Source organism: Emericellopsis cladophorae, assembly GCF_022114955.1.
Source record: "Emericellopsis cladophorae strain MUM 19.33 chromosome Unknown NODE_47_length_183754_cov_115_773156, whole genome shotgun sequence".
NCBI lineage: Eukaryota > Fungi > Ascomycota > Sordariomycetes > Hypocreales > Bionectriaceae > Emericellopsis > Emericellopsis cladophorae.
The window spans coordinates 138,272-157,039 of NW_026250972.1; the positions used below are offsets into that span (position 1 = coordinate 138,272).

General features: G+C 60.3%; 7 protein-coding genes across 7 annotated transcripts; 5 read left to right on the forward strand and 2 right to left on the reverse strand.

The window, feature by feature from the left end:
- Window positions 1–75: 75 nt before the first annotated feature.
- On the forward strand, window positions 76–3,336 carry J7T54_005237 (Imidazolonepropionase or related amidohydrolase; the record flags this gene model as incomplete). Its single annotated transcript, XM_051508668.1, has 2 exons — window positions 76–188; window positions 387–3,336. The coding sequence occupies 2 exons, from the start codon at window positions 76–78 to the stop codon at window positions 3,334–3,336; spliced, it is 3,063 nt and encodes a 1,020-aa protein (XP_051360279.1).
- Window positions 3,337–3,669: 333 nt separating this feature from the next.
- Window positions 3,670–4,562, forward strand: J7T54_005238 (DOPA dioxygenase extradiol-like protein; the record flags this gene model as incomplete). Its single annotated transcript, XM_051508669.1, has 2 exons — window positions 3,670–3,709; window positions 3,757–4,562. The coding sequence occupies 2 exons, from the start codon at window positions 3,670–3,672 to the stop codon at window positions 4,560–4,562; spliced, it is 846 nt and encodes a 281-aa protein (XP_051360280.1).
- Window positions 4,563–4,606: 44 nt separating this feature from the next.
- On the reverse strand, window positions 4,607–6,197 carry J7T54_005239 (amino acid transporter-like protein; the record flags this gene model as incomplete). The annotated part of the gene is made up of 2 exons (XM_051508670.1): window positions 4,607–5,173; window positions 5,226–6,197. 2 exons carry the CDS (start codon window positions 6,195–6,197, stop codon window positions 4,607–4,609), a joined length of 1,539 nt encoding a protein of 512 aa, XP_051360281.1.
- A 2,002-nt stretch (window positions 6,198–8,199) lies between these two features.
- Window positions 8,200–9,615, forward strand: J7T54_005240 (cell wall glyco-protein; the record flags this gene model as incomplete). Its single annotated transcript, XM_051508671.1, has 1 exon — window positions 8,200–9,615. The coding sequence occupies one exon, from the start codon at window positions 8,200–8,202 to the stop codon at window positions 9,613–9,615; it is 1,416 nt and encodes a 471-aa protein (XP_051360282.1).
- Window positions 9,616–10,183: 568 nt separating this feature from the next.
- J7T54_005241 (uncharacterized protein) lies at window positions 10,184–12,037 on the forward strand (the record flags this gene model as incomplete). The annotated part of the gene is made up of 4 exons (XM_051508672.1): window positions 10,184–10,830; window positions 10,900–11,520; window positions 11,584–11,838; window positions 11,929–12,037. 4 exons carry the CDS (start codon window positions 10,184–10,186, stop codon window positions 12,035–12,037), a joined length of 1,632 nt encoding a protein of 543 aa, XP_051360283.1.
- A 459-nt stretch (window positions 12,038–12,496) lies between these two features.
- J7T54_005242 (glycosidase-like protein) lies at window positions 12,497–13,793 on the reverse strand (the record flags this gene model as incomplete). Its single annotated transcript, XM_051508673.1, has 2 exons — window positions 12,497–13,641; window positions 13,697–13,793. The coding sequence occupies 2 exons, from the start codon at window positions 13,791–13,793 to the stop codon at window positions 12,497–12,499; spliced, it is 1,242 nt and encodes a 413-aa protein (XP_051360284.1).
- A 3,784-nt stretch (window positions 13,794–17,577) lies between these two features.
- J7T54_005243 (NAD-dependent protein deacylase-like protein) lies at window positions 17,578–18,669 on the forward strand (the record flags this gene model as incomplete). The annotated part of the gene is made up of 3 exons (XM_051508675.1): window positions 17,578–17,893; window positions 18,010–18,350; window positions 18,430–18,669. 3 exons carry the CDS (start codon window positions 17,578–17,580, stop codon window positions 18,667–18,669), a joined length of 897 nt encoding a protein of 298 aa, XP_051360285.1.
- Between the last annotated feature and the right edge of the window lie 99 nt (window positions 18,670–18,768).

An 18,768-nucleotide genomic window follows, 5' to 3' on the forward strand; every position in this document is an offset into this window, starting at 1 on the left:
CACCCACAGGAGGCCGAGATGCTTACACATCGGACCACGCACCACGTCTCAAGCATCGACTGTGGAAAGTAGACTATGACCCAGAGTTCCCTGCAGGCCTTGAGCACTGGAGGCATGTTCATGAGGCCACACCAGAGGTCACAATCCGGTCTGCAGCTGATCGATCGGACACTGAGTGCTTCTACAGGGTAGGCTGGTACCGTCGCTGTGGCTGGGCAGTGGCTCGAGCTGTCGTACAGCTTGTGGCTCCATGACAGACATCTTTCAGCTCCGCCGAGCACCGCTGGAACCGAGAAAATATCGGCAAAAGGCCTCGCTTGCCGAATTCCAGCTCAAGAAGTCATTAATAATGTGAAGGATTGTGGGCTCTCACCTTTCCCCCCCAGCTACTGGCCGGAGCTGCCGTCGCAGCCGTCCCTCCCCGCGGGGCCCGTCGCCCGCGCTCGTTCCCTCCTCTCCAACCTCCCAGCTCCATGTCCGAGTCAACGTCAACTCCGGGTTGACGCGCGCAGAATGGACTACGCAAAGAGAGGTCTTCTACCCGAGGCCGCGACCGTCCCGTCGAGGCCTCAACGCCCACGCCACCCCATCCGCCGATCGCGCGTCATTCGGGTCGTCGCCCTTGGCCTGCTCAGCTTCATCCTCCTCGCGCAGTGGCAGCAGCTGTGGCACACGGAGCGCACCGCCCCTCGCCTGTCCGCCCGCCAACTCGAAGCCGACCTCGCGACGTGCAAGAAGCTGCACAGGAAGCCTCAAGACCCCGCCGGTCACGGACGCGAGGCGAATGCCCGCTACGGCGATTGGAAGCCCACCCTGATCCGAAATGCGACCATCTGGACGGGCGAGCCGGTCGAGGGCACGAGCGAGGCCGATGCGCGCGCCGGCAAGGGCTGGGCGTGGAGGCAGGGCGACGTCCTTCTGGAGAGGGGCCTGATCACAAAGGTGGAAGCCAGCATCTCGTCCGACCGCGTGCCAAAGGATGCAATGGTGTACGAGGCTGCTGGGCGGCAGCTGACCACGGGCATCATCGACATGCACAGCCATGCTGGCGTCGATCCTCTCCCGGCGCTCAACGGCTATGCAGACTTTAACGAGGCCTCGGACAACCTGACGCCCTGGGCGCGAGCCATGGACGGCTTCTTCCCGCTTGATCCGCAGATCGAGGTCATCAAGTCCGGCGGCGTGACCACGTCGCTCGTCCTCCCCGGCTCGGCCAACAACATTGGCGGCGAGGCGCTGCTGATCAAGCACGCCGTCGGCCCCAAGGACGGCCGTCCCGAGATCAGCGCCGAGGCCATGCTCGCTGATCCGGCGCGGACGTGGCGGTACATGAAGATGGCCTGCGGCGAGAACCCAAAGTTCGTGCACGGAAGCCTGGCATCGCGACCACTCACCCGGCAAGGCGAGAGCTACGAGTTCCGTCGCGCCTTCGAGGAGGCCCGCGCCATGATCCAGAGGCAGGACGACTGGTGCGCCAAGGCGGGCAGCGTCGGCGTCGAGAACATGGACACCTATCTGCCCCAGGCGATTGCGCTCGAGTCGCTGGGCGCCGCGCTGCGCGGCCAGGTCCACGTCAACGTGCACTGCTACACGATCCCCGACCTCGAGGCCATGGTGGACCACACCAACGAGTTTGCGTTCCAGGTGCGCGCCTTTCACCACGCGCACCAGACCTTCCTCGTCCCCGACATACTCAAACGCACGTGGGGCGGTCGCTTCCCGTCCAGTGCGCTCTTTGCCGACAACATGTACTACAAGACCGAGTCCTACATTGGGTCCAAGCAGGCGGGCAAGACGCTCTACGACGCGGGTCTGACACCCGTCTACGTGAGTGACAATCCCGTCCTCAACGCGCAGCACGTCGTGTTTGAGGCGGCCAAGGCGTACCACTACGGCTTGCCGTATCACGCCGCCATGGCCAGCGTGACCACGGCGCCCGCAGACGATCTTGGGATGGCCCACCGTCTCGGAAAGGTCAAGCCCGGCTACGACGCGGATGTCGTCGTGTGGGACAGCGATCCGTTGAGTGTGGGCGCCACGCCCGTGCAGGTCTGGATCGACGGAAAGGATCAGTTTGAGAACCCCTTTGAGCTGGACAAGCCGAGCAAGGGGCCCATGGTAGCAGACACGGCACTCGCCACGTCGCTGGACGAGGCTGTGGAAGTTGAGTCGGACATTTTCCTCACCGGCGTCAAGAAGGTCCTGGTGGGGAACAGGGACGTGGAAGACTCTGGCGACGCCGGCTTCAACGTCTCCATCTCCAGGGGCCAAGTCACATGTGTAGGGGACTGCACGTCTGAGTACGAGGTTGCCGTCTCCTCGGGCGCCAAGGTGATGGACCTCCGGCTCCGGAACGGATACCTCCATCCCGCATACGTCGGCTTCGGGGGCACCCTGGGCCTGAACGAGATTGACGCGGAACCGACCACCGACAATGGCGTCAACCCTCTGCACTTTTCGCGCGCCATTGACGGCCTCATGCTCGACGGCAAGAAGCTGCAGGACGCCTTCCGGGCCGGCGTCACCCGCGCCATCTCCGCGCCCCTCTTCACAGGGCGGCAGACACACCATGGCACCTCTGTCGGCTTCCGCACCAACGCCAAGACCATACTCGACGCGGACGCCGTGTTCGCCGAGGACGTGGGCGTGCACTACACCCTGAATGAGGCCGTGCGCGCCCAGGACAGCTACTCGGCTGCGTTTGGCAAACTGAGGGACGTGCTGATGGCCACGGGCGGCGTCGAGAAGGATCTGCTGCCGTACGGCGAGGAGGCCTTTCTCAAGCGCGTGATCGAGCTGGGCATGCCCCTCGCGCTGACCATTGACAGCGCGGACCAGATCGCCACCGCGCTGCGCGTCAAGGGCGACATTGACGCGCTCAACACGGGCTGGACGCTGCGGCTCGTCATCGTCGGCGGCGCAGAGGCGCACCTCGTAGCGGACGCGCTGGCCGCGCACGGCGTCGGTGTGATCCTGTCGCCTCTGCAGTCGTACGGCGACACATGGGGCGCGCGTCGGGCGCTGTCCGGCGCGCCCCTGACCAACGGAACCAACATTGACAGGCTGGTCGAGGCGGGCGTCACGGTGGGCATTGGTCTACGCGAGGACACGGAGGTCGTCTCGCTGGCGTTTGCGGCGGGGACGGCCATGCGGAACAGTAACGGGCGTATTGACGAGCGGGCCGCGTTTGATCTGGTGGGCCCGAATATCCTCGCCATGATGAACGTCGATGTGCAGGACGGTGAAGACTGGGTGGTCAGCGAGGGCAGTCCGCTGGAGATTGGGTCGCGGACGAGGGCGGTGGCCTCGGGCGGCAAGGTGGCCGTCTTTGTGTGAACAGTCACAATTATTGATGCTTATATTTTGCTGCTCACATTGAATTCCAACCCTTACACCCGTGTTGTCTGTCCCCTCGGCACGCGGTGGGATGAGGATGGAGATGCGCGCGGTTAACCCACACTGCGCGCGCCCGATGATCAATCGGACCATGCGGGGGCCCACAGCCTGACTGTATTTAAGCCTTGCTTGCCTCTGGATAGATGCAATCAAGTAAAAGGCAGCAAGCACACTGCCATGAGACTGTGGGCGTCCGCGAGCATCGTAGCTGGGATCTCTGCCTGGGCGCTGTCAAGACGCTTCCTCACCACCACCACCACCACCATCACCAAAATGCCGCTCGCCCCTGTGATTGCCCTCTCCCACGGAGGAGGTACGTCAAAGCTTCACGTCAGACACCAGTACATACTGACACTACAGGCCCCCTGCCTCTCCTGGGCGACCCAGACCACAAGACCATTGTCTACTCCCTCCAGCACCGCGTCCCCAAGATCCTCTCCCTCGCCACGTCACCCCCCAAGGCCATCATCCTCGTCACCGCCCACTGGTCCACCGCCGCACCCACCATCTCCGCCGGCGCCCGCCATGAACTCCTCTACGACTACGGCGGCTTCCCCAAGGAGGCCTACGAGGTCAAGTACCCAGCTCCCGGCCACCCCCAGGTCGCGCAGCAGATCGCCGCCGCGTTCGAAAGGGAGGGTCTCACAGGCGTCCAGCTGGACCCCACGCGGCCCTGGGACCACGGCGTCTTCGTCCCCATGAAGATCACCCGTCCCGAGGCGGACGTGCCCATTGTCCAGATCTCTGTCCTCCAGGACGAGGATCCAGCGCGTCATCTACGCATGGGCCGCGCCCTCCACGCGCTGCGCGCCGACAACATTGCCATTGTCGGCAGCGGCTTCGCGTCGTTCCACAATCTACGCACCATGATGGCCATGCGCGGCGGGCGGAGTGCGGAAAAGGAGCAGGTCATTGGCTATTCGCGGGCGTGGAACAAGGCGCTCACCGACGTCGTCACGGGGGAGCATGTCTGGCGCGGGCTCGAGGGGTGGCGCGCGCTGCCGTACGCGGACATGATGCACCCGCCGCGCGGGGGCGAGCATTTCATGCCGCTGATTGTGTGTGCGGGTGCCAAGGCGCCGGAGGAGAAGGCCAAGTGGTACGTGGATGAGTATCTGGGCGTGGATATTTACACGTACTACTGGGGCGGGGAAGAGATCGAGTAGGTCTATACATGTACTCATACAGTATATATAAACAAAAGACGAATTCAAGACGCGAACCAGCGCATCTTGACCCAGTAGACCACGAGGCCAATGGCCCAGAGCACCACCAAGACGAGCGCCTGCACGGGCGCAAAGGCCGCGCCCCTCACGATGACGAAGCCACTCACCAAGGCAAAGACCACGGGGATGATGAGCAGCGGCTTGTACGGCCTCGTGAGATCAGGCTCCCTCCAGCGCAGGATGATGGCCCCAAGCACAGTGAGGAAGAAGAATGTGTACTCCCCCAGGCCGTTGAACGTCAGGAGCGAGCGAAAGTCGCCAAAGAGGATGTACAGCGCCGACAGGGCCATGGACAGCAGCACGGCGTTCACCGGCGCGTCAAAGGCGGTGGAGGAGGACGACGGCGTATCGGGGCTGCTGCGGCGGTCCTTGGGCAGGCCAACCCGGCCGATGACGGTGAAGAGACGCGGGAACCAGCCCTTGTTGGCCGCCGCGACGGTCATGCGGCCCACGACGAGGGAGTTGCCGAGGATGGATCCTGCGACGACGAGGCAGATGAGCACCGCGGCGAGGATGCCGAAGCGGACGCCCAGGAGGCGACTGATGGCTGTCTATGTTGTGTTAGATGACAGGACAATGTGATCAAGAGAGGGGCAAACGCACCACCGCCACGCTGTCGCTCGTCGAGACGACGTCCCAGGGCAGGAGGATGTAGTAGGCCGCGTTGGCGACGAAGAAGCACAGGACAATGGTCGGGATGGCCGTGTTGATGGTCAGGGGCAGCTGCCTGCTCGGGTCCTTGAGCTCGGAGGAGATGTAGATGGCCTTGTCCCAGCCCGAGTAGGCCCAGAGGGCGCCGTAGATGGCGGTCGAGCAGTGGCCGAGCATCTCCCAGGCGCCGACGTCCTGCCAGACGGTGCGGTGGCCGTCCGGGTGGACCGTGTCGCGGTACGCGAACCAGCTGCGGACGAACCAGTCGCGGCCGCCAATATCGGTGCGGCCGGGCTGGCTGGTCTGCAGGACGACGACGGCGAGGCCGGCGACAACAACAAGGAGGATGCTGGTGAACTTTGTGCCGAGGAAGAAGCGGCTGAGGTGGGTGCTGACGCGGGTGCTGATGGAGTTGGCGAGGCTCACGACGACGAGGACAAGAACGGAGAGGCCCTTGTGGGCCAGGGTGTCGGCGCGGTCCGTGACGCCGAGGGCCGAGTAGATGCTCTCGACAAAGACGATGCTGAGGATGGCAATGGTGGCGGGCATGACGGCCATGATCCAGGTCCACGCGGCCAGGAACCCGGCCAGGTCGCCGTAGATGTACTGCAGGTAGGGCTGGACGCCGCCCTCGCCGTGGATCGCGGTGCCCAGCTCGGCCAGGGTGTTGGCGCCCGCCCAGGCGAGGAGGCCGCCCGTGAGCCACATGACGAGCGCCATGCCCGGCGAGGGCACGTTGGTGTCGATGGCGCCGGGCGAGGTGAAGACGCCGCTGCCGATGACGATGCTGACGAGGATCCCGTAGGCGGCCGCGGCGCCAAAGGTTGGCGTGAACGTCTTGGACGGCGGGGCGGCGACGGACTCGCCATCCTGCGGTGCGTCGGCGAGCAGCGGCTGCCTGGATGGGTCTGGGTGCGGTGGCATAGTCTTGTGCAGCAGCTTGTGTGATGGCAATGAGGCGCGCCAACACCGTGTCGCTGCGTAGTGGTCAGGGCGATGGTGAAGTGAAGTGCAGTGAAGTGAGGGCAGAGTGAGGTGATGAATCTGGCGATACCGTGATTGGTCACCCACCTAATCGTAGATGACGCGAGTAGAGGCTGCACTATCGGAGGTACATCATCTGCGGCTCTGATTGCAGGGTTTGTTGTGTACCTGTGCTAAGGCTACTACTGCGTGCAAGGCATACATGTGATATATCGCAATGATTGCTTATATTCCTCAAGTCCTACATACTTGTGCTAGCATGAAAAGCCAAAACTCGGAAAATGTTCCTCACATGAGGGTTTAGGGAAGTCATCCTAGGGTAGTCATCGCACTCGCCAGCCAGGCCCAAGTCCTGATTCCGGCGGACTTCTTCATCTTGAGCATTTCCAGTCATGAACACATCTACCGATCACCAACAAGCCGGATATCAAGAGTCTTCACACTAACCCAAACGCTGCATTAGCTCCCGAATATGATTCATAGTGCCAACACAACGCCAGACAGTCCACCGCGGCCAACGACCAACTCGCAGTCACATTGATCGCAGCTATTGCATGCCGCGTCAGACAGTCAATGGCATTCCATGCCCACCCAGATGCATCAAGCAATTCCGAGAAGCGGCTCTTCTCGCTCCCCAGTGTTATTTCTCGCGATCTGACCGATGCCCTGGGTCCAGGGCGGTCACGTTTCGACGCGTCGAGTCTTCGACCAGTGGCATACACGCGCAGAGGAATGCTGCGTGCCTGAGACATGCATCCCTCCATCCGACACGCATCCATCACGCTACACTCCTGCGCTTTGACTTTGAATCAGCGTATCCATATGAGCTTCGATTCAGCATGCTACCCTGTAGTCCAATTTGGCGAAGTCATGGCGACTGTCAAGCTACCTTGGAGGTGCTGTCAAGCTGTGAATGCTGTCTTGTCCTGGATCGAGATGTCGTATGCCGCAAATCTCGCTATTGAGTGAGCACATACTGGAGCAAGCATGACCGCCTGGTTCCATTTTGCGAACATTAATTCATGATGTATTCGACGCACCTACACGGCTTTCACATCAACATGTGTTATTAGCACTCTTCATGCTTACGGGACTTCTCTCGGCGCCTCATCTGTGTCTCGCTTGCCTGTCTCATCCCCTACAAGCAGATCACACAAAAGAAAAACATGTCTCAGATCCTCCAGGAGTACAGTCGGAGCGTGCCGCTCGCTGGGAAAGGCACGGCTTTCAGTAGTGATCGGAGCAGGGCTATTTTTCCTCTTGGGGCAGGGAGCTGGACATGGAAGTTGATCCTGTCGCCCTGGGCGTCTTTGCGTACGGCGATCTGAGAAATGAGAACTGAGCTCGAGCCGGCCTTACTCTGATGTCAATGTACGGCTGAGCGGTGTTCTAGCCGCCGTCCTCGTTGAAGAATGGGCTACTCTGTCCGTCCTAGTATAGCGCAGCCCGGATCGTGGGGACGGAGCCTCACCCGGAATCCAAGATTCGATCAACTCTTTACGCATATGCACGTTTCGCACCTTGATACCGTACGCGCGTATTGGGCACGCAGACAAAAATTGCGCACGCGAGGCCTTGCGGCATTCGATGCTTAGCTGGCTCAGGCACCACAAGCCGCACCCGCCCCGTCCCAGATATGTCTTATTGCTACATTCTCCAAGCTGGCGGTCGACTCTACAGACCGCATTCCCGCTCGCGCCTGCTATTGACAATTCCCTTGCCGGCCATTGCGCGAGAACACCCTTGAGGGCATCCCGTGGCTATAAGATGGCCAGCCTGACCGACCCAGGGAAGAGGTTCCGTTCGTCTCCATCTGCAGCGCCAACACCTCAGAGCACTTTGCTTCGTCCATTCCCTCGTTCAGAACAGACAGACCCGTCGCATCATCACCCACTCTCTTTCACTCTTTTATACCACCCACCTAACCTCAACAGCCTTCAAGATGAAGTACGCCTTTGTGTCCGCCCTCCTGGCCGGTCTGGCCCAGACCACCCTCGCCCAGACTGCGTGCCTGGACAGCTGCCAGGTCGCCGACAATGCCTGCCGCACGGCTCCCAACGCCAACCTGTCCACCTGCGCCTCCAACCTGGCCGCTTGTCGGGAGAAGTGCCCTGCCGCCTCGCCCATGTCCTCTTCCTCGACGCACGCCCCCGTCGCCACCCACACGCCCGCTGTCGTCGTCGAGAAGGTCGTCGTCTGCCACGTGTGCGAGGAGGAGGCGGCCCAGAAGCACGCGCAGTGCAAGGCCGAGTGCCAGATGAAGGAGAACGCGTGCTGCACCGCCCCCGGCGCCAAACAGTCCACGTGCTCCTCCGACTACGCCGGCTGCGAGGCCAAGTGCCCTCCTCCCACTGCTGTGCCTCAGCACGGTGACGAGTGCGAGATCAAGTGCATGGACGTTGACAACAAGTGCCGCACCACACCCGACGCCAACCTGTCCACCTGCGCCTCGGACCTCGCGCGTTGCAAGGCGTCTTGCCCCCAGCAGCGCAACAAATATACGCCACCGCCTCCCGGCCCCCACCACGGTGACTGCCCCGAGTGTGACGACGACAAGGAGCAGTGCCACGTCCAGTGCAAGGCCCTTGACAACGAGTGCCGTACCAAGCCTGGTGCCAACCTGTCCACCTGTGCTTCTGAGCTTGCCGGCTGCGAGGCCAAGTGCCCCCCTATTCACCACGGCGAGGAGTGCGAAGCCAAGTGCCAGACCATCGACAACGAGTGCCGCACCAAGCCTGGTGCCAACCTCTCTACTTGTGCCTCCGAGCTTGATGGCTGCAAGGCCAAGTGCCCTGCTGTGCCTCCTTACCACGGCGACGAGTGCGCGGTCAAGTGCCAGACCGTCGACAACGAGTGCCGCACCAAGCCTGGCGCCAACCTGTCCACCTGCGCCTCCGACTTCGATGGGTGCAAGGCCAAGTGCCCTGCTACTCCTCCTCACAACGGCGACGAGTGCGATGCGCAGTGCCAGGCTGCCGACAACAAGTGCCGCACCGCCCCTGGCGCCAACCTGTCCACCTGCGCCTCTGATCTCTCTGCTTGCAAGTCCAAGTGCCCCGTCCGCACCATGACCGCCATGCCTCACCCCGTGCCCACCAACAGCAAGGTCGTCGTGGACGACGACAACAAGAACAACAACAAGGGCCTGCAGTGCACTGTCGAGTGCGATACCGTCTACACCGAGTGCTGCGCTCTGCCCGGTGCCGACATTGTGGCCTGCGGCGAGGACAAGCGGGTCTGCTACGAGCGCTGCCCTGCTGATGGCCACAAGAATGGCACCATCCTCACGGCTGGGAGCGAGCGCATGCAGCCCGCCTTCATGGCTGTCGCTGCTCTTGGTTTCGCAGCCCTCTTCTAAGAAGATGGTGTAATGTGCTGCTCCAGCCGCAGTGCAAGCTGCTTCGCCCGATTCGTTTGTGTGTCGGGGTTGAGTCAGGGGAATTACGATTGGGAAAAGTAGATGGTATCCGTAGCATGAAATGAAGATACAGTCTGCAAGCGCTGTCTGGTCCGTCGTCCGCTGATGTATGTGGTGGCTCAATGTGCCCCAGAAGACAACGCCAGTCTTTTCTTCAAAAAGACGGTGTCGGAGATTGTCGAGCTTATGAAAACCTACTACTCGCTGCCGGGACGTCTCAGTTCTGATTGCAACTCGTGATAGCACAGATAGGTCCCATGTCTGGCCACTTACTGCGCGACCTGGCCTTACTTCATCACCGACCAGGAGCCAACGCAACGCTATGCAGGCGTATGCAGCTATCATAGGTCGCGTCGTGGATACGGTCCACCGAGGGTAGCGTTGCATTCGTGCAGATCATCATGGTGCCGTGCTGACCGGTGAAAAGCAACGAAGAAAGCAATAAAGAAACACAACGAGCGCCATCTACAATGATCCTCACGCATGATCACATTCCTGCGCGGCCCTCATGTTCGCCAGACTCATCCCCCTCGTCGCACTGCTCGTCGTAGCCGTCGCGTACCTCTTCTCAGCCCAGCAGGATGAGCCACGCCCTCCCTACATCCAGGGCCGTAACAGGACGGCTCTCTTCCTCGCCAACGAGGAGCATGGACTCGCCAACGTCTTCATCGCCACGGCCTTTGCCATGCTCGAGAACCACCCGGACATCCAGGTCCACTACGCCTCCTGGGACAGCGCGCGGCAACGGGTGCACCGCGCAGCGTCCTTTGCTCGGGAAGCCAACCCAGCCGCCCAAAACATCATCTTCCACACGCTCACGTCCATGAGCTACCGCGACGCCGTCGAGGCGCAGGGCAAGAACTTTACCAACATCATCCACGCGCCCGCCAGCGCCGGCATCGCCCACATCAGCAGGGACATTCAGACCTACCTCTGCCCTTGGGAGCCCGCGCAGCATCTCGAGCTGTACGACGAGGTCGGCGCCCTCCTCGACGCCGTGGACCCGGCCGTCGTCGTCGTCGACAGCATCTTCCGGCCCGCCATTGACGCCACGCGCGACAGGCATCGCCAGCACGCCATCCTGACGCCCAACACGCACGTCGACAACTTCCCGGCCATCCAGCCGTACGGAGGCATGTTTTGGAAGTACCCAGCGTGAGTCGTCGTCGTCCTCCTAGATAGATGTACATAAAAGTCTCGCAGTATCTGACCCCCTCAACCCAGCATGTCATCCGGGTTCTCGTTCCCGATCCCCTGGCACCAGATCCCCGAGAACATATACCTCAACGCCCGCTTCATCTACAGCATCATGGCCGGCTCCTTCATCCGGCGCAAGCAGGCCGTGCTCCGCCAGCACGGCCTCCAGGATCCTATTGACTTTATGCACCTGCACAGGCCCGACGTCCCCTGGATCACCATGCACACCGAGGGCGCCGCCATCCCCGTCGACGTCGTCCCCGCCAACGTCACCTCCGCCGGGCCCATCCTCGTGCACTCGGCGACGGCCGCGCAGCAGGACCCGGAGCTCGTGGCCTGGATGCAGAGGGCGCCGACGGTGTTGATCAACCTCGGCAGCTCCGTGCAGTACGACGACCAACGCGCGCGCGCCTTTGCCCAGGCCATTGCCGACGTGCTCGCGCGCTCCGACGTCCAGGTCCTCTGGAAGTTCAGGACCTGGGGCGCCATGTCGGACGATTACCTCGACGCGCTGGCGCCGCATGTGCTGGGCGATCGCGTACGCCTGCCCACCTGGCTGGCCGCGGATCCGTATGCGCTGCTCGCGTCCGGGCACGTCTCTGTGTTTGTGCACCACGGCGGATCGGGCTGCTATCACGAGGGTATCTCGTAGGTTTTCTCGCTCCGTCTTACCTTCAACTGATCAGACTGCCTGACTGACTGGCCTTGTAGTTCCGGCGTACCACAGCTTGTCCTGCCCCTGTGGGCTGATCTGTACAGCTTCGCTGCTCTGGCAGAGACGCTGGGCGTAGGGAGCTGGGGCTGCCGACAGACGAGTCCCGAGTGGACGTCGGAATGTCTGAGCGAGAGCCTGCTCAGGGTCATTGCGAATGAGAAGATGCGTGAGAAGGCGTCCGCGCTGGGCGAGAAGGTCAGGGCGCGGGGCAATGGTCGGGATATAGCTGCAAAGGAGATTGCCAAGCTGGCGTATGTACAGTGATGGGCAATCAACCCGTACGAGACGGATCGTCACCGTCAAAGACGTGCCCCAGACAGAAGGCCTTTGATTGATCCCAGACTCACCGCACACAAGTTCCCGACACCAGTGACCAACCGCCGTCCTGCCCAGCCGCTAGGCAGGCCATACGACCTCTTGGCCAACAGTCTGTCGCTTGTCGGAGATTAATAGGCTTCAGACACCGTCCCAACCAATCAACATGAACGCTGGTCACACGGAGCACGTGGTAAGAGTCATGTGAACGTAGTATCAAAAAAGTCGTAAGTGCAGCTACCCAAAAAGCTACGTATCCCCTACGAATAGCCATGCTCAGCTATCTAACTCCCCCAAAGAACAGTGTCCAACAAGAGTAAAAAGCGAACCGGGAAAACAGTCGCTTGTCATCTAACACGTAGCATCTACCCATGAGTGAATTGTCCGTCCGTCTGCTGTCTCAGGCCCAGCGCTTCAAGCGACAGGACCCTATTAAGGGCCCGGAAAAGGTGCGCGTATGTAAAAGAAAGCCCCGTAAGCGAGCCCATGCTGGTTTGTCATGCTACATATATCCTGTCGTAACTATGATGGAAAATGTGTACAGCCAGAAGAGAAGGCAAGAACCAAAAAAAGCAAGCACCCGCCGTCTTTCGCTTAGAAGAGCTGGGCAGCGGCGACGGCAGCGGCACCGGCAAAGGCGACGCGGCCAAAGTTGGCGAGGACGCCGGCAGCAGCGCCATCCGAGTCGGGGATGGTGCTGGGCTCAGCAGCGCCGGTGGTGGTGGCCTCTTCCGACCCGTCGGCGGTGGTCTCCTCAGCGGTCTCGGTGGTGCTGTGTGTGGCCTCCTCGGTGGGCGTGGGGGTAGCGCTCACGGTGGTCATGGTGGTGACAGAGACGGGGGTGGAGGATGCCTCAGCGGTGGACTCAGCGGAGGAGGAGGCCTCCTCGGAGGTGGAGGTCTTGACAGCGGTCTTGGTCTTGGACTTGGTCGCCGACGTGGTGGTCTCCTCGTCATCCTCGGAGTCGTCCTGCTCGTCCTTGGAATCGTCAGAGGACCCGTCGCCCTTGACCACCTTGATCGACTCCCAGGAGCCAGAGTGGTCGGTCCAGACGTACTCCTTGATGTCGTCGGTGCAGGGGGCATCACCGCCAGCGTAGTCGACAATGGAGATGGACTTGTAGTAGGCGTTGAAGGGGGCCTTGTCGAAGTCGGTGTAACCACCCGCCCACTCGACGGTACCCTTGGCACTGTTCTTGCCGCCGGCGACCCAGGTGCCGATCTTGATCTCCATGGGGGTCTGGGGGTAGCGCGAGCCGCCCTTGGCCTCCTCGTAGGTCAGGGTGCGGACGACCGCACCGTCAATCTCCCAGTTGATGCGGTCCTTGGTCCAGTCGATCGAGTACGTGTGGGCAGTGGTCAGGGGGCTGGAGACGGGGTGGTAGGCGCCACGGTCGTAGGTTGTGGTATCGCCCTTGCCAAAGTAGTTGGTTTGGACCTGCTCATTGTCACCGCCAACCCACTCCCAGTCAATCTCGTCGAGGTCAGCCGACTCGAAGACGAGCGAGGTGACAATGCCCTGTCCAGCGGCGGCGATGAGCTCGACGTCGACGCGGCCAAAGAAGATGCGCTTGTGGGTGGCCATGGTGGGCGCGTTGGACTCCTTCTCGATTGTGAAGAGGGCACCCTTGCCGTCGTAGGAGACGGTGGTTCCTGGGAGCTCCTCAAAGGCCTTGCAGTCGCCCTTGGTCCAGTCGCAGCTCACGCCATTCTTGCCAAAGGCAGCATCAGGGCTGCATTCTGCGTCTGTTAGTGTTTGGTTCGCTTGAGTGGCATAGCTGGAGGAAGAACGTACCCTTCTCGAGGGGGTCGCAGTCAGTGAAGGTCTGGGCCGAGACCATGCGGGTGGCAGCGAGGGCCACGATGGCCGAGGTAAGAGCCTTGCTGAACATGGTTGCTTTGTGTGATGGATGGAGGTCTGGTGTACGAGATGAGACGACTTGTTTGTTGCTGAAGTCGTTGAGATGATGAGGCGCAAATAGGACAGCAATGTAAGTTACGTTGTTGATAGGCAAGCTGGCACGGAAGCGAGAGAGTGCGTAGCTGCTGTTAGCGAGAGACTGGAAGAAGTTGCAAAGGAGCAAAGGAAAAAAGAAGCAAGCGAACTCTGGAGTGCTCAAGAGCGAGATGGTATTATAGCCAGACACGAACGTGGAGAAGGATCAACGGGAGAAGAGAGCGAGACAAGGGGGAGGACGCCGTCATGTTTTATTATGGCCCGCGTGCAGCAGAGTCAGAGCATGTCCGTCCGTGTCTCACTCAAGGCCAGGCGGTGCCAATCTCAGGCCGATATGGAAGGGGCCCACATCCCTTCAAGGGGCCAGACCCCTGCTCTCGTACCTGAACAGTTGCTGCTTCTGATCATTTGCCGTCTTTCCCGCGCGGTGATTGGTTCTGGGCGACTCGTCCTACGCCTAGACGCCAAGCCGCCCAAGCCCCCCTGCAGGGAGACGCTGAGCGAGGTGCCACTCTTGGCACGTCAGCCCAGCCCCCAGCGCCCCCGTCCGTTCGTTACGGTGCGTGCATGTATTCATGGCGTGCACTTCAGAGACAGACGACAAAAGGCGCATATTTGCGTTCAGCTCCTTGTCCTCTCAACGGCTTTGTGCGTCTACCAGTCTTCACTCATGTTGACGGGAGCTGCTACGGAGCAAAGTCGGAAAATGCCAAAGCCCTGATGCCGCGAGCCGCACGGAGTGATGATGCCTGGGAGCCGGGCCATTCTGAATTTCTGGAGAAAAGCGGCGGGGCAGTGAGTGGACACTGCGGAACAGTGACCATTGCAGGTGACGACCCCTGGCACGGGGTTTCGAGTACCTCACGAAGTAACGAGCCTTGCTGCTTGCGCGCTCGTTCACGGCTGCGTCTGAGGGACAAACGCGATTTGCAACATGCCCTCTTGCGGGAAGGCTCGCCATGAGTGAATGAATCTGCTCTCCGCGATGGCTCCCTCCGATTGTATTATTGTCATGTCGTCAACACTCGAGGAGGATTGCGCGTCAAGACCACCGTTATCTGGCGCCAGTCGCTGTTCCGCACCCGCTAGACCGCGAGCAGCTAGAGCGGTTGTCGCCTAGTGCCAAGGACGGACACCTCTCGGTTCCACCGGCCACCGAGCACAGTCGACACCTTTCACATCTTGCCTTTTTGGGCATGTCCCTCGACCTCCCAGGGAGGCAGCTGCTCTGTCTGTCCAGCAGGACACAGCCACCACCACTGCTCGATGCAGATCCCATCGTCCACTAATCCATTTCTACATCTATTACTCCGTATACGAGACGATCTCTCAAGGCTGCCCATAACGCCGCACCGTCACGACAATCCATCAACTACCATGTCCGCACGACGTTGGCCAAGATGCGAATGTGACTGGCGTCTCTGGGCGCGCTCGTATCCCGTGGGGCGCTGGAAATGACTCCCGCGTCGCTTGCTGGCCTTCATCTCACTCTGCAGTCAAATGCCAACGGTAACGGGCTGCCGACTGACGGTGTTCGTCAGTCCATCGTAGGATTATCTGCGCTGTGTTCAACATCCGTCATGGACGGCGCCAGTGTCCAGAGTCCAGGCAGGGCCTGCCGCCTGAGGAGGACTGGAGGCCCTTCCAGCCCTACGACCTGCAGCGCAGTATCGATGCTCAGCCTCCGGCCTTGCCTATTAACTAGCAGATGCACATATGCAGCGTTGTCTGCAATGTCTGGTGATCAGTCGCACACAGACCCGGCACCTTCGTCCCATGTGCCAATTCTTTCAGTCCCGTCATGAGATCATAGTCGTCGACCACGGCGGATACTATTGTATCCGGACGCCGAGCGAGAGCTCTCGCCAAGCGTCCCCCACCTCGTGTGCGCGCTCGCTTCGGGCTCCAGGTGTGCTATCCTATTTTTAACCCACCCGCATTCCCATGGCCAAACACGACAGAATTTCTGTTGTTGTTCCCGCTCATGGCAAAACGGAGAATGCGCCTCGTGTCGACTCTGCCCCTCCAGATCCAGATCCAGATGACGACACAAGCCACCCACTGGAATGCGGGAGCAGCTCGACAACGCGAAGCACCGGTTGTTGCCGGGGCAGATCGCCTGCCATTCAGCTCGCTAGTCTAGTCAGTTTCGGTCAGACAGTCACCACTGACTGCGATGCCTGTCACCACTCACGCCGCTAGACGAGGCTGCTTGGCTTGGCTTTCATGCTACGTATGACACACGACGTGCCGAGGAACCCAGGACACTGGTCGAAGTTAAAAAGAAAACTACGGTAACACACGGACGCACGGGCAGCTGCTGGCGGCAACGGACGGGCCAACAGGCGAAGGCTCGTCCAATTCATTCTTTTGTTGATCAAACGGAATTGGGCTTTTCTCTCGCTCCCCCTTTTCTCTCTTCAACCTGCCCTGCTCGGCCACTTCCGCATCTGTGCGTCTGATACACACCTGCATCAGATTCACCAGCCGCCCCTGGGCCCTGCACACGTCGCCTCGAGGATCAAGCTGGCTCCCGCACATCTCGCACGGCATGATACCAGCAGACGCACCTTGTGCCTGGAAAATAGGGCTTCTGTAACAAATGTGACCCTCGGTTTGGGTTTCTTCTTCCCACGTTTGCCCGCATGCGCCGCGCTATTGCTGTTCGCTTGGAATGGTGGTTTCATATAGGACAGTGTCTGAGACAAGTGTCTTTCAACACGTACACAGCGTCGCTTTCCAAAGGTTTCAGTATGTTTACCACGAGCTTATTAGCCTCTGCGTCAGATGCGGTTCCAGGGCCTGACTCTACCGTTTGAGCTTGACAAACCGTTCAGTGTCGCACTTGATGTTCCTGACAGCCAGAAGCCTGGCATAGTTAGCGCCGGACGCCATCTCTTACCGAAAGTCCTCCAATGCATCCATTTACGGTGCGTGTGACCAGTCGCGACCGGAGAGGAGAGGATAGCCGTGTGTCTCACTCATATGTATGCCACTGTTAGGCGACAGCTCATCACTTGTCGACTCTTCGTCAGCGCTACGTCCTTGCGGATCACATCAGAGCCCTCCCAGACCCAACCAGCCATCAAAGTGCGGCACTACGACACCATACTCCGTGAATGCATTAACTCCCTTTTGAAAGCCACTGTTGCTCTGTCTATGATGTAGGGTAGGCTCGTGTGGTGAGACGGCACGATACCCAGTTGCCTACCCTGCACTATTTCTCCCGCTCTGCTCCCGCCGTCAGCCAGCTGCCAGACTCAGCCTGCATCACCCGCAGCAGCACCCGCATAACTTCGTCGATCATGGACTGATCTACCAAACGTTCTAGACCAGGATGAGAAGCGCAATGAGGGGGGCCCTCAATGCCTTGGCTGAAATTTCTCCTCACGAGGCCGTCTCCAGGACCAATGAGTCTGTAAAAGGCTTCTCGAGGAGCATATTCAACGCGGCTAGTTGTGTGTCAATTGGGCGGTGCTCCAGCTCGGTTGCCATCCTGGCAGTTCTTGAGATATTAGCTGTTTTCCGTCTGTCCATCCAGGGACGATTCCGGACAGGGCACTTTTGGGAGAAAGTGTCGGTCTCTCACCAGACCCCTCCCTCGTGTACGCGGGCGGGCAGTACTGCAGCCATGTCCTCCCGATTGCGACCGCAGTCTCTCGTACTTCCTGACGCATCCACCATCAAAGCATCATATCCTGGGTCGACTCAAAAATATTATGTCGTCTGATGTAGCTGCCTTCCATGCAGCGCTGCTCTCGTCCACGCGACTCCTCGCGCTCTGCGGCGCCGGCCTGTCCGCGTCCTCTGGCCTGCCCACCTTTCGGGGTGCCGGTGGCCTCTGGCGCAACTACGAGGCCACGAGCTTGGCCACCATGCGCGCCTTCAACACGGATCCGGGTCTCGTCTGGCTCTTCTACGCGTACAGACGACACTTGGCGCTGCGAGCCGAGCCCAATGCGGGACACTTTGCGCTGGCGGAGCTGGCCAGGACGAAGCAGGATGAGTTCGTGTGCTTGACACAGAACGTGGACAGTGAGTGATATGAGGCGTCTCGTATACATACGCACATGGACGTATGTATATACGTACAGACGCAGGCAGAAACATGTAGATCTCCAAATTGGCTGACGAACCTCACACACACAAAGACCTATCACAACGAGCCAACCACCCGCTGGATCAACTACTACTCTTGCACGGCTCCCTGTTCGACATCAGGTGCTCCAATGCATCATGCAGTTTCACCCAGAAGGATAACATGGACGACCCCTTTTGCGAGGCACTCGCGCCGGCCGCTCAAGACTTTCCTCCCGGTGAGCCGAATCCGCTGCTGGACCCGTACCACCGCATCAAGCACGTGTCAGAGGAGGAGCTGCCCAAGTGTCCCCTGTGTAAGACGGGGCTACAGAGACCAGCGGTGGTGTGGTTCGGCGAAGATCTCGATTTTCGGACCCTGTCCAAGGCGGAAATGTTCCTCAAAGACGGAGTGGTATGCTTACCTTTTTTCTTCTTCTTCTCTTCTCTCTTCTTCTTGCTGAGGGGAGACATGTTCTGACAAGAGATCCCAGGACATGATCTTGGTCGTGGGTACGTCAGCACAGGTCTATCCCGCTGCGGGTTTCATCTCCAAGGCCAGACGGCGAGGGGCGCGCGTGGTGGTTGTCGACCCCAAAGCGCGAGAACACAACGAGACGTACGGCTTGCAGGAGGGTGATTTTGCGTTCGCTGGTGATGCTGCTACGCTTCTGCCCGAACTACTGGCGCCATTGATAGGGAAGACGAAGGGAGATGGGACGTTTGAGAGGTAGCTGAGCAGAACATGGCATTGTAATGTGTAATCTTCAGGAGCAGTGGGGCGGGGCGGGGGAAGGGGGAGATCAAAAAGGGGTGTTAGGTTCGTGGGTGCT